Below are 14,681 nucleotides of genomic sequence, written 5' to 3' on the forward strand. Positions count from 1 at the left end.
GAGGGGGAAGGGGGCCCAGCATGCTTGGCGACGAACCCGGAAGTGGACCAGATGTACTTCCGGTACGCTTCTGGGTCTGCCGCCAAGCTTATGGGAGGGGGGGACCCTGCGCCCTGCCCCCTGGCTTGGCAATCAGCCATGGGGGGGCCACTTGCCAAGCCAGGGTGGGACGGGGGGGATGCCAGGCCCCAGCGTGCTCCCCATTAGACCCAGAAGTGGACCGGAAGTGCTTCTAGTCCACTCCTGGGTCTGCTGCCGAGAGCACTGGGGAGCCCCCCGCACTCCTGTGGGACACTGCATCTGCTCCAGCATCTTGGCATTCATGAGCCACCTGGTACTTTGAGGTATGTAGAAAAAAATATTTAAACCTGTGTCTATGTCCGAATCATTGAATCTCTCCGAATCAATTTGGAGAGATTAAAGGGTCTCCTGATTCAATTCGGATTTGGAGATTTGGCCACTGAATCAGGCCAAATCTTCACCAAATCACATTGGGGACCGAAGCTTCACCCAGCCCTACTGCAGTGATATTCCTTCATCTGTTTTATTTATTATTATTTTGACTAATTTTTATTTGGCAGATGACTTATTGAATGTTGGGGAAATCTGTGGTAAGCACCTGTTCGTAGCTGCTCTAAGCTACAGTAAAATCTCTTTGCTCTGTTTTGTACAGACCTTATTTACCAGAGACTTTTAAGAAAAGAGTCTTAACAAGAAACAAAGCAACAAAAATGTTTCGTATGGTTGTGTTGGTTCATTCTAGATTTGTAGAAACTTATCAACTTTTTGATGCTTTGTTTTTTGCTGGAAGATAATACTTACATAACCTACAAAAAACAAGAGAAGTCTCAAAGCTCATTTCTTCATAAAGGCTTCTTTGAGAACTCGGCGTACTTTCAGTTCTCTTAATAATTTTATGTATAGTGCTACAAGAAGAGAGATTTTAAAACAAAGTGATGACAAAGGAGATATATTAATCCACATTTATATCTACAAGGAAGTTAACACAAGAAAACTAAACTTCTGCTCACAGGTACTATAAATTAGAAATAAAAGGATTAAAATGCTTTTGTTAGTGGTAGTATCTACAATACACATCACTGCCAGCAGCAGTGTGTACTCAGGAAAAATTACTTCCCGTGCCAGCAGGTTACATGAGCCATAAAGATCTTCTTTTTTTCCCCCCCTCCCCCGTCTTAAATCTATTTTGGACTCAAATTAGTCACATACTCACAAAAGCAAGAGCATGCAGAAAAAGCTGTCAAGCAAAATTCAGTTAATGCACACTATTTTTCAGGGTTAATATGCAACATTAAATTGCATATGTGCCCTGAAAAATCCCTCCGTGCATGGATGAATTTCACCTTCTATTCTTAAGTTACTCAGCTGGGCCTAGGTATAGTAGCATGTTAACAGACTTTTCATAATAGGCTAGAATGATACATAATATATTTTACAGACTAGAGTATGATGTGGGTGAGAAACTAGGCAAAAGGGCTGTTTCTGTGGTTGCATGACAGGGAAGGAGACTCACTCAGATTGTCAAGTACTGACTATGATCTAGAGACAGAAGTTGGGCAAATGACTGTTTGTAAGGGAAACTGGACAACTGAACATTGTAGTTGATCTTTTATTCCTAATAGTCTCTCCTTTTAACTTAGAGGCAGCAGTTTCCAATTAGCTGACAAAGGGGCAATAAGATGTGGCCTCTTGATTCAGAATAAAGATAACTGCAGTGTGAATTACAAATATCTAGATCCCAGTGAAGTGAGGTATAGGCAATGTGATTATGCCAAAAACTGAAGCCCTTATTTTTGATAGTTTAGTTATTCCCTTGAGGCCACAGCAAGTGGTTCAGGAATTATACCCTTTCCCTGCTTTTTCACTTAAAACCTTAATGACATGGGTATACGGTAGTCCACAAAATATTCTGAGGGCTGAAAGCAGTCCGCTGGTCCAGAAAGTTTGGAACGTGTTGCCAGAGTAGACAACAATTAACAATTATGTTGGGCAACTTCTTGCCCACCAGGAAAACAGAAGGCATAGAAAGTGAAGAGTCCTGAGATGTCTCTGAAGTGGATGCCATCACTTCATTCCCTGAAATACATTATGCTGCATATTTCTTTGAAGAACTACCAGTTTCTGCAGAAACGTAGCTGCCTTAATCTTAGAGTGCATCAATGTGCTAAGATTTGTAATATTTGATGCTTTCAACAGAAACTAAACACCTTAAACATTTAAAAGATAAAAATTTCAGGCACAGAAAAAAGTCAAATGAAGGAAACTAATAAAGAGGCTAGCTTGAATAACTTCACTTCTTCAGATTATTTTCTTTGGGTCCAAGATAAATGCAGAAGGGTATCTGCTGAGAGGTCAGCAGTTCAGATTTCTGAAATGAAAAACAGAAAAAAACCCATCAACAAATTAATTGCATGGATTCACAAGTTCCTTTTACAATGGGAGTGAAATTTCTTCCTGAATCGTGTGCACAGTAAAAGGAAGCCACACTGGCCGCACTCCCAGCATATACTCTTCATCTGGCCACCAGGGATTGTATTTTTGTTAAAAGCCTACTCGTAGGGGAAGAGACATTTACTATTTAAGTGATCTATTAAGGCTAATGCAAATGGACAGATATTTTTAGGAAAGGCAATAAGTGCAAATGGTCAAATCAGATGCATAAATATCCAAAGAACTATCTCCAGCATCCAGAAGCATCTAACAAGACAGGGGTAGAAAACCAAAGGTCTAGGTACAACAGTGATGGATACATGCTTATGTATGAACACATGCAGGTGAGAGCATGCTGCTAGAGCCTTGTGCAGGAGTGGGCTTGTATGTAGCAGCCTCCCTCTCTCTCGGTTTCATCCTCTACTTGAGATTCCTTAAATTGTTTTGCCTGCATTGCAGAAAATGAACTGAAACGTACGTTAAAATTTCCTTGACAGTTTATGCAATAGATCTAAATCCAGGGTGTTTTACGATTGTGGCTTTTTTTTTTTCCTTTTTGCTCTCAGCATTTGAGATTTCCATTTGACAGAAGGCAGATGGTTAAAAACTGCAGCTGAGACCACAGAAAATTTAGGCTCAGACTCTCACTTCCATCAAGAGGATAGCCATTTTTTTAAATTGCCTCATTTGGGCCAGAAGTTTTGGATTTTGTGTTTGTTGAAGGAACTGATGAAAAAAAGTTATTGCATAAATGTCACGTGGAAGTCTGTCAGCAGAGTCAGCTTGAGTTGCACAAAACCAGGCACTAAAAAAGTTGTCTGTGTAAAATCATTGTAGCTTTGTCTCATTTAGATGGGGAAGGGGTGAGAGGGAGAAAGCTGGCTGGGGGTAGAGGTAGGGGAGGAATTTCCTCTTACAGGTTCAAGGGGATAATGCACAATAGCTGATGCAGAAACTAGCTTGGCACATAAATGCTGTCCGAAGCAGAGTGGGCATATGATGCATGGAAACAGATGTCCCTTAAACTCTAACAGCTGCAAGACTCCATAAACTGTTTATTGTTGAGCTTTGTAGCTGTGGCAGAGTACAGCAACCATGTTCAAGGCTGTGAAACCAGTATGTCCCAAGAACCAGTGTTGAGTCAAACTGAATCAGAAGCTGGAAAATGTAGGAGATATCAATCAGCAAGTAGTTGGATGGAACAAGCACTTAACACCTACGTTTTATGACATGCACTAGTCATTGTCATATTTATGAACAGATTTTAAGGTGCTGGTTATAATCTATAAAAGCCCTAAATAGCCTGGAATGAGTCTATGCCCAAGATTGTCCAATGCTATCAAGAGAAACATTTACAATGGCTTTTGCTCCTGATTACAAGAAAATGCTGCTGACTGAGCTCTGGATTCTGGATACCAATCTACTAGTTCAAAGTAGTCTGGACTTAATGTCCTTTAAGGTATGCTTCATGGCTAGGGTGACTATATGTCCCAGATTGGCTGGGACAGTCCCAGTTTTTTGAAGCATTGGAGAAAATTGAAGCAAAAGTCCTGGATTGGTGTGAACCTGGCTCACGTGCCCAGCTCCTGACTCAGGACCTGGGCACATACGGGCGGGTTCCTACCAATCCAGGACCATTGCTTCAATTTTCTCCAGGGATCCCAGCCAGTGGGCTGCTGCCTGGTACAGACTCTGCTGGGCTGCAAGTGGAGCTGCTTGCACAGTAGAGTGGAAGTGGGGGAGGGAAGGGTTGGGGTGGAGGGGGGGTGTGCCTGTAGGCTGCACTGTCCTGCCCAGCCCTATTCCTGGGAAGTGTGTATGCATCCTGTCCTGCCTAGCCTCAGTCCTAGACTGCTGCTCCTAGGAGCTGTGGGGTCAGGGGACGGGGTGTGGTGTGTGTGCGTGCTACACTGTCTTGCCTGACCTCCTCCTGAAGCCTTCAGGGGGTGGGGGGCAATGCATGCATGCTGGCATATGCCAAAGATTTCCCTGAAATTTATTATGGTCACCCTATTCATGGCCAAGTTTTCACCAGATAATTGAGCAGAACCATAGAGAATGAGAGAAAAATAGTGATTGATAGAGGCTGGCTAGTTCTTGCTATCATATGCCTGGCCCTTGTTGTTTATAATAAAGTAAAAATACATTCACTTAAGCTAAAAATTTATATACCTGATTTTCAGATCCCCCCTGATTTTGGGGGATGTGTTGGAGGGCAGGGAGAAAGGAGGCAATGGTTTTCTCCTGTTTCTTTTTTAACTCTGTACAATCAGCTGGAGTTGCTTTTAAGAACAGAGCTAAAGAAAAGTAGGTAGTTTTCAGCTGTCCATTTGAAGAGCTGTAGTGCCTACAACCTAAACCAGGGATTTCTATTTTCTATGGGGAAGTAATCCTGTGGCACGATGTGCCTTGTGCTATCCCTATGAAAGTTCACCTAGCTTTGATGAAGTTCTAAAGATATCCATGATCTGCAGCAGCAGGTGTTTACCAAGTTATCCAGTCCCTGAATATTCAACCTGCTCTGAGCATGCTTCAAGCTCTTATTCAACTTTTAAGATAGAGGAGGGCAAGACTAAAGAAGCTATAAAGTTCCCTCTAGAGCACAAGGTGTGCTGAGCTGGGTTCCAGATGGTGACCATTATTTCTAATGACAGTCTTAGCTCTTTCCCTAAGTGGTGTTAACTTTATGCAGTTCATGGCCCCAACAGCAGAACAAGCCTCATGACCCTACCCTAAGAAACTAATAACTACCATTTTCCCCACCCTTCATTCCTTCCGTTTTTCAGATGTTGTAGCTAAAATCACGGAGCAGAAGGTTTCTGGCAGAGCTGGGACAATTGTAGTATGACAGATCAATCCAATTGGCAACACTGCATTTCAAAATGAATCACAAATATAGTAGCAGAAAGGTGTCCTGTTCTTTTCCTCTACCCCACTGCACTGAGAGGCAGGATGAAGTATGCCTAGTTCACCTCTGGCAGATGTTTGTCTAACCTGTTCTTAAGAACCTCCAAAGAAAGAGACTCCAGAACTTTTCCCAGGAAATGTGTTTCAGCTTCTAATATTTAGTTTTTTCCCCCCGTATCCATTATCATCCTAGTATACTCTTTGCAGCAAATTAAAGTGACTTTTTGCTTCCCCCCCACTACAGTTTCCATGAAGAACCTTGATCACTGTCCACTTTATAACAAGCTTAATATATACAATATATTTGAAGACTGCTGAATGACCCTCCACTCAGTCTCTCTTGTTTCTAAAGCAGGACTGTCCAACTGGGCTGCATCTAGTTTACAAAGGGTTAAAGCAGGGCCCACAAAATCCTGCCAGTCACTACTCCCATCATTGCTTCTGTTTCTGTTTCTGCTTCTGCCCTGGTGGCTAGGATCTTCAGGGCAGAGCAGGGCTGGATCTGGCCTGGTAAACTAGCTGGTCAGGCAGAAGGAGGGGGCTTGTGCTGCCCATAGCAGGAAGGCTCTTGAGAGCCCATGTGCTATATGGCCACTGTCATGTGAGGCCCCCACCTGCTATGAAATTGGACAGTGCTATTGCAGAAAAAATGAGCCCAATTACTTTAGTCTTTCCTCATCATTGTGATTTCCAAGCTTCTTATCATTATTATTACTCTCCTGTCTGTATCTTAAAGTCTGCTGCCTGAACCAGACATGCTTTACCAGCTTAGTCCTTCCCAGTGCCAGCAGATAGGAATGAGTGCCTGCTCTGTCTTGCATACAACATTCCTATTAATTTGTAATTCCAGAAGGAGACATAATGAACATATTCTCTGAATGGCTGTGCCCCTGGTAATTACTAGAGCACTATCCCTTTCAGAGTCAGGAATACAACCTTACATTTCTGATTCCCAACATTCTTTGCTATCTAGCAAAAAGCTGTTTAAGCCAGTGACAATGTGATGCATCCGCTTCTAGTGGGAAGTCCAAAAAGAGGACAGCAACCTACTACTACTCCTTCAGCTAAAGTGGCAGAGAACTTCACTGTCGTTCTAAAAGTCAATGGGCTTTTATACACGTGCTGTGGGAGATGTGCATGGGGCGGGACACCTTAATTAAAAGCTCCCGGAGTGTAAAAGCTGAGCTACTTAAAAGCTCCTGGAGTGTCATGTGCTTCAGCATCCCTGCACTGAAAAATAGTGGCAGGCACTTTGAACTAAAGCTCATCAAACAAGCTTTAGTTTAAAGCATCCTACTGCCATTTTTCAGCACAGGGATGCTGATGCAAATGATGCTGAAGGCTGCTGGAGTGTGTAAATTTTCACACTCCAGCAGACACGATTAATTGAATCTGCTCTGACATGCTGGAATTACAGTGCATCAGAGCAGGCTCCCTGCATGTGTATAGGAGCCCTTTGATTCTAACTCCGCTGGTGACCACAGCAGACATTCAAGAAGATTTTAAAGCATGGAGTTCAGGTGTGGTCCTTTTGAATGCATACCTTATGGTACAGTATTTAAATTACGCAGTCATGTGCTGTTTGTCCCTGCCTATAAAACAGACTGAATGAGGGAGAGAGTTCTGAAATAGAAGGATATTTGTAGTGTCTTAGACCCAGGAGACTTCTCTTGGCTCCTGTTTCTGGCTCTTGCAGAATAGAAATCTCAACTATCCAGGCACAGTATGCAAGCACAGAAGGCCTGAATTTAGCTTGCACTATCTTAACAACCCAAGTGTACTTTCAGTACAGCTTCTACACGCAATGTTTTGAACCCCTATTTTGTAAAAAGGATGACACCAAAATGGATGCACTGACTACAACTTTTATAGCTTGTAAGGCTATATATGAGTGTTCTCTATTGCTAAAAATGAAATACATTGATACATTCTTAGAGATTATGACAAGAATGGATCATGGAATCCCTGATACCCTGTTTATAGAACAGACCCTTGCATTCCACAGTTGCCCCTTTTGTCAACTCAATAACTTCTTTAGCTAGGCAGATATTCAAATGCATTCCTTGGTCTTAACATAAAGCTACAGAGAGAGAGAATCCACCATTTCCTTTGATAGTGTATTCCAGTGTTACTTGTCTTTTTGTTAGAAATTTGCATTTTGTTCCCAAGTTTGGCTTCATCTTTCGCCTTTGGTTCTTGCCACATTCTTTTTTTCTAGATTACAAGTTCTTTAGTGCCTGGCATTCTCCCCCCTGGTCCTGAGTTACTTACCAAGTGACCTCTCCCTCCCTATTTTTGCTACACAAAACAGATTGTCCTCTTTAAGGTTCTTATTTTAAGTAATTTTCTCCAGGACTTGAATTACTCTGTGACTTTATTTTTTATAATACATAAGGTTTCTTTAAAAAAATACACACACATTGTTATAGAGAGTGGTTCTAGAGTTCACTCAATTGATAGAAGGAAGCATATGAGATTATCTGGAGTACTATTAGTACAATTTACCTAGGAAAAACATCTGAGTCACACAATGGAAGCCTCCATGATCAGAGGTGATTTTGTAAAGGACAGGAGCCAAGGCCAGGGATTAAAGAAAGCCAACAATGTAAAACTGACTTGGAGAGTGGGAGACAGATACAGCACACAACCCAAAGGGACACAGATCTTCATGTCTGACCCTCTTGATGACATGGACTCTGGTTTGGTTTTGGTTTGGTTTGGTTTGGTTTAGCCATTCTGATGCAAGGTCTCCACTTGTACTGCAGCTGACTGATAAACCATAGCTTTTTAAGACAAGATGCCTTCACTTCTATTTGCACGCCTTGCCTTTCAAGTCTCCATCAGGAGCTGAGCATATTGGAGATGGTGAGGGGTATGGTGATCTAAAGGTCTGATCTCAGTCCAAAAAGCCTTTCTTAAATTGCAAGGGGTATCTTGCAAGACTGCAGAAGGTTTAGGAGTCCCAAACAAGAATATCTGTGGTATGTGGGTTGGGCTGCCTATAACTGAAAAGAAGTGTATTCGGCAGGGGAGGGCAGGGAGGGGGAATTCATGACACTCATGAAAGCCAGAGGACACCTTAGAGGAAACTTAGGGTGTGATCATGCTAGTAACTTGGATGAAGCTTGAGTCTTTTTGTGTTAACTGACTAGGATAGGAAAAAATTCCATTTGCATTAGATTGCTGACCTGCCTAATAAAAAAGCTTTTGAGAAAGGGCAGGGAAGCACAGCTTTACTGCCTCTCCTGGCACCATTGGCACTAAACATAGAGAATGTCTCTTCCTGAGAAATCATCTTTACATTTTCTACAGAGGGGATATAGAAAAGGCCTCTGTAGTAGGCTAAGTCTCTGCTTTCACTTCAAATTATAAATGTTAATACATCATAAATTATAATCCCTCAAATCAACTGTTTTCAAATTAATGTGAAGCATGTGCTTGGTTTTTATAGAGAGTATATGCATAAGGTTCAAACTCTGAAAATTGATTATTTTTAAAAAAGCCTGGGTGAGGAGTGGGTGGCCTGTTACACATATGGAGAGGGCAACTGGCCTGCAGTAGGAAAGAATTTGAAAGGGCCATAACTCACCTTTCTGTCACCTACTGTTTTGAGGATGTCTCTGTTGCAGGCTTCTGTACTCCAAACGCAGTGATAAAAATATTCACAACTACTATAATGAACACCAGTCCAGTTGCAACGTTATTGAGAGCATCCAGCTTGTTGTGTTTTGCAGGGTTGTTAAGGTCATATTTTACTTTAAAGAAAAACAACAAAAATATTCTTACACTGAAACCATGCTTACAGACAGAGTGAAAAGCTTCTTTACTATTCTGATATAAATATAAGTATTTCTCTTTTACCACCATACTAAGTGTCACTCACTTGAACTGTGCAAAAAGAGAATTTAGCACTGCAACCAATATTGCGGAGCCTAAGAAGCCTAGGAGCCCATCTTCACTCACTAGAAGCATGTAATATCCACTAACTCCAAGAGCCAAATTCAGTGGCCAATGGCAAGCAGCAACAGTGTGGACAGTGTTGGCGGCACCCTTTTGCAGGGCATGCACCAACATGTGTATGGGCTGCACGTACACCTGCATGCACCCCCATGCGTCACCCCTGCTTCTTCCAAAGAGAAATTCTGTTTTGTAAATGTAAAGCAAACTTGAAATTCACTTTATTTACACTTCTAAAAACCTGTTTATCAGAAGCATACCAATAAGAGAGAATTTCTCATGGCCAATAGGGCTGCATATCTTCAACAAAAAAACCTCACCTCACTTTTAGATTTGTGTATGTAAGCCTTTTATCCCCTGGTGTACCCACCCATTGCTTCTCATTTTCTGTAAACAAGCAAGAGCTTTACACAGCACCAACGATATAAAAACTTCTTTCCTTTGTTTGCTTGCAGCTTTTTCTTAGTCGTACTATTGATAGGAGGGATATATAGACAAACATGGGAGGTAACACAGGCTTGTTGTAAGCTTCATTTTCCCCAAACTGTGAAAATGTACAGTGAATGATATTAAGTACCTGAGTGTGTGTGTATAGGACTGCAGGAAAGTTGGAGGGATGACTCAGCATGGCTGGAAAGGTAGATTTCCTCTGACAGTGTCTACCATAAAGGAAGAGCATTGTAATTTACAGCCTAATGCAATCTTATGGCAAGTGGTAAAAATGCTGTCACTTATTTCAGTGAGTTTTGGATTAGACTCTCAAAAAGAAGATTACTGGAGACATCTACCAATTTTTATTCTTACAAAGTTATGTAAGTTATAAGCATCAGATTTGGTGAGCAAAATCTTATATCTAACAAGCTCTGGTAGTATTCTAAAGGCTGGAGGTCTCCACAGCTGTGCTCATGGATGTGTGCTCTGGTGCACTAATTGGATGGTTATTTTACTAAGCATAATGACCAACACTAAAGAACTCCTGACCTATTTGTGATTGCTGTAACACCAGGTGCAGTTTAACCTTTGTGCATACTGGCATAGTCCTGGCCACCTCAGTTTCAAGGCCTTCTAGGCACCTATTCCACATTTTGCAGCTTTGCTCACAGAAGCAGTGCATTGTGAGAGACCTCATAAGCCAGCCAAAGCAATTGAGCAGCTGTGAAAGGACTCTTTGAACCACACTAGCTACTCTGCATTCCACGCTGGCTAAAGTCTAAACAGTTTGGATTAAAGCCATATTCAGGCCTGAAAATTCATTTGGATACCATGCCTGCACTCTGTTCTGTACATAGATGTTTGCCTTCTAACATTTCCAGGATATGGTTGGAGTACATGGTACCTCCAGAAAAGTAAAGCAGAATTCCCATTCTTGTAGTACATAAGAAACAGTCTCCCCAGTTGGCTGCTGGGGGAAATGGGTTAGCAGTGCCTACGTATTACAAAAACACCAGGTTGTACAGAGCTGTTATTTTAAAGATTCATCAAAATTGGGGACTGGAAAATGGGAAAATACAGCTCTGCCTATTAAGGCAGGGTTCAGAGTTTCCAAACAGAATTACAGTAATCTTGTTTTGTTATTATAGTACTAAACATGAAATTAACCTAGAAACCATTCTTAAGTACAGTGAATCTTATGTGTTTTATTATAGTGGGAATGGATTACTATCATTTCATGTAGCCCAAACTATTTCAAAATGCCTCCCCCACACACTTTCTAAGAAGGGCTCATAGTTACCATACCACCTTGAAGGATTAGCATTGAAAACAAATGTCTTCAAAGGAGAAGCCATGTGTAATTTTCCACACATTTTAGTATGGAAATACTATGGAAAGTACTACTATGGAAAATCATATTTCCATACTATTAGTATGGAAATACTAAAATCCACCCAGTCTGAATTTTGTGCCTTAGACAGAAAGTATGGACCTTGAAAGTAGGCAAAAGGCTCAAAGTAGGGTTGCCAACCTTCCAGGATTGCCCTGGAGTCTCCAGGAATAAGATGTAAATCCCCAAGAAACAGCTCCCAGGAGATAAATGATAGAGCTTTCATTAAAATAAATATTAAATGTTGAATCCAATCTATACAGTAGTCCAGTGGGTTTTTAAAATGTAATAGTTATGTGCATTTGCCTTCCTAACATTAAGTCAATGCACTATAATCCATAACTGATATAAACAAGCATGCATTCACATTCGCACTGTGTCACATGTTGGCCTTCCAGAAACTTTCTGAAATAGATACAAACAGAGTTAGCAACTATAGCTCAGAATGACCCAGGCCAGAACTAGGGAATTTTGGGAGTCATTCTCAGTTCTAAAAGATTTAAAAGGCAGTTACAACTAAAAATTAAAGGAAGGGATGCTAAGTGACGTCTTAATTTTAGAGTTCAGTAAAATAGCTCTGGACCTTTCTGTTAAGGTTCTGAAATAAGCCTGAAAAATTGGAGAATAGAATTATGGGAGCAAAGAGAAGGAAAGGAGGAAGCCATGAAGCAGAAGACGCTGGGAAAGGCAATCTGCATACGCAGAACACCTGGGCTAGGGACAGACATTCAAAAAGCCTGAGCCTGAATTGATTCAATCTTTGCAGATTAGTTTAACCTTCAAAGCTTGAACTGATTTGGAGGTGGATAGACATTCCCTTTTCATTCCAGAAATGCAGGCACATGCCTTCAGTGGCTCAGGCTAGGAGCTGGGTGCCACTAAAGCAGCCCTGCTTTCCTTTCGACAGTGCTGAGCTGAGGGGGGTGTGGCCAGGCCCCAGCAGGATGTTCTGATTAGGGAGGGGTTTCCCCCCCACCCCCCTGACCAGCAAGGGAGCCAGCAGAGAGTTGATAACAGAGCATTGAGTTACACAGGGAAATGTTAGCATTTATTATCCCATCAAACAGAAAAAAAAGCCTCTCTTATTAGTTCCAGCTCTTCTTAAACAACTTTTTCCAAGGAAGAGACATTACCAGCTACCTGTTGATTAGCTCCAAAAAGCCCTAAGCCAGTACTGTCCTGTTTGCCTTTGTCCAGTCTCCCACAGCATGGACTATAGCCAGCAACTTCTCCACAAGGAAGACTGATAAAGCCCAGTGCCACTCACTTATCTGAGAGATCACATTCCATGCCCCCCTCAATAATAGGGACCCCCTCTAGGAGTTGCTTCTGCAACTGTGCCCCATGGAAATTTAACAAATAACATTCAGTAAAGTAGCTGTAACTTTAATAGCTCCCTGTGTGAAATCTGCTTCTTGCTTGCCAGATTTCTGTTTTACATATATAGGACTCTTAACTTCAAGAGAAGAGCTTGTAAAAGTGACATAACTAAAAGACTGAATACTAACTGCAAAGAAGCCATAGCTCTCTGAAAATGTTGGCAGGACTCCCACATATTTCAGTGGCTTATGGCGCAAGCACTTCCTGGTGGAGTGTTGATTGTTCCTGAAAACATAGACCCTCCTTTAGCAGCTTTCTAAAGCATATCAGGCCATCTCTTGACAAAATCTTTGGGTGTGTGTTTTTTGTTCTGGCCAGGTGCTTTTCAGGAATGCTACTAGCTTTCTACAAAAACTTGGCAAAGTCTATTTTCATACAAAGTGCTTACACAAACTGGCAAAATTAATGTATTATGAAGTGGCCAAGTGCACTAAGAGTGTCAAAAATATAGATAATGATTTTAAACTTCCAAGATATTTCAGAAGAAGGCTGCCATTCCACTGTTATCCTAGGCTGATGCATAAAAACAAATTCTGGACTCCTGTCCTAGTGCAATTTTTGGTTGATTTTGTTTTTCTTTTTTCTTCTTTATTTACAAAAACAAATACAGAGCCACTAATCAATCATGGTCTTGTTATGGAAATATGCTTGATCCTGTAGCCCATACACACAACTCCTGCAGTCAGGACTATGGGATTAAGTTTGCATGCAGAACACAGCTACCCTGCTAATTTAGGACTTTTGGGATAGGTTTTAGTCTTGTATCTTTAATTGTGTACCTATTTTAAATGTACAATGCTGAAAGAGTGAAATGTTTGTATGGTTTTTAAAATAAATTACTAAAAATGCTGAATTTTTCAGCAGCAGTATAGTACCTGCAACTCAAGCGATAACAGAATGTAGAAGTAGAACAGATTCTGTGTATCTCCATTACTGAATGCTAAATATACTGGGTAAAATGTTGGTTCTAGTGCAGTTGATGGCAAAACTCCTATTAGAGCTGAATGGGGGGTGTGGCAGGGCACTGTGGGTGCCTGCCACTTTAAGGGCCTGGAGCTGGCAGCGGGAGCCCCCAGGAAATGCCAGGCCAATTACCACTGTCAGGGTGCCTTAACCCCTAGCCCCCACAACCAGGTGGGTTACCCCTTGTTGGAGGCTCTGGAAGGTGGACCCCACAGAGAAAGAGTGAGGCCACAAACTCATACCTGTCTGGACTTCCCCTGACTGGTCAATGCTGGGGCCAGGACCAGAAGGGCCGAGGGCCCACCGCGAGGAACACCCAAGAGCTGAGGGCCTGGCGTCCTGACTGGCCTGGAGGTGGGCCAGGGCCAGTAGAGCCAAAGGTCCCGGGGGGACCACACCCAGAAGGGGAAGCAGTTCAGGGAGCTATGCTGCCCAGGATGAAGGTGGAATAGACTGCCTGAAGAGAGGAATCCAGGCAGGGTTCAATTAGTACAATTCAGGGGCCCAGTGTGGGGGCCAGTGATTTTGAGAACATCTGGATGCCATCTGCGAGGCTTGGGCTGTAGTGTATGGGAGGATCAGAGCCACAGATAGTGCCCCCTGGCATCAGGGCAAGAAATGGGCAACCTCCCACTTAATTGACATCTGTTAATTAATTTCCAACAAGGCATGGCAGGTGAGAAGGCGGGCGGTTAGCCCAGAAACAGGTGGGCAGGCCACAGTGAGATCGGCCCTGAGAAGGCCCCTGTTACAGGGGGGTCAGGATTTTGCCTTCTCTTTTTAAATCATTCCCAAAACATTTTGTGTGGTGTTTTATACTTTACTTGAAAAACATTTTTTTCCCTAGCGACTGATAAGTGAACAGCAGTATCAGTAGTAGCATCTCTTTTAACACTATGTAACAGGGTCCATCCCTGTTACTATGGGTGTGGAGAAGCTGGAAAGGCCCCACACCCTGAAAGCATCCTCATCACACTGCAGAGCTGAGGGGACTCACCAGAGGCCCAGGTTCAGGGATGCAGGGAACCTCCCAGCAAGGGAGCTAAACCCAGGTGTGGGGGGCGGGGGGGGAATAAAAGAGCTGAAAGCAGCCTCTGGGTGGCTGCACTGGCAGAGAGCAAGGCTGCCTGAAGTCTGCAGTTACTATGAGCAAGGCTTTTCTTTTTTTTTTTTTTTTTTTGCATAAACCCTGCAGGCGCTC

General features: G+C 42.4%; 1 protein-coding gene across 1 annotated transcript in view; it reads right to left on the reverse strand.

Moving 5' to 3' along the window:
* Positions 1-912: 912 nt before the first annotated feature.
* Positions 913-14,681, reverse strand: part of NINJ1 (ninjurin 1) — a 40,963-nt gene continuing 27,194 nt past the window's right edge. The window contains exons 4-5 of the mRNA XM_019504612.1: positions 8,948-9,113; positions 913-2,389 (exon numbers count right to left, since the gene is read on the reverse strand). Of these exons, the coding sequence (XP_019360157.1) occupies positions 8,959-9,113 (155 nt within the window). The 3' untranslated portion in view covers positions 913-2,389; positions 8,948-8,958. The remainder of the gene's footprint in view (positions 2,390-8,947; positions 9,114-14,681) is intronic.

The sequence above is a fragment of the Gavialis gangeticus genome, unplaced genomic scaffold (assembly GCF_001723915.1).
Source record: "Gavialis gangeticus isolate Ggan-Ray unplaced genomic scaffold, GavGan_comp1, whole genome shotgun sequence".
Classification (NCBI taxonomy): Eukaryota; Metazoa; Chordata; order Crocodylia; family Gavialidae; genus Gavialis; species Gavialis gangeticus.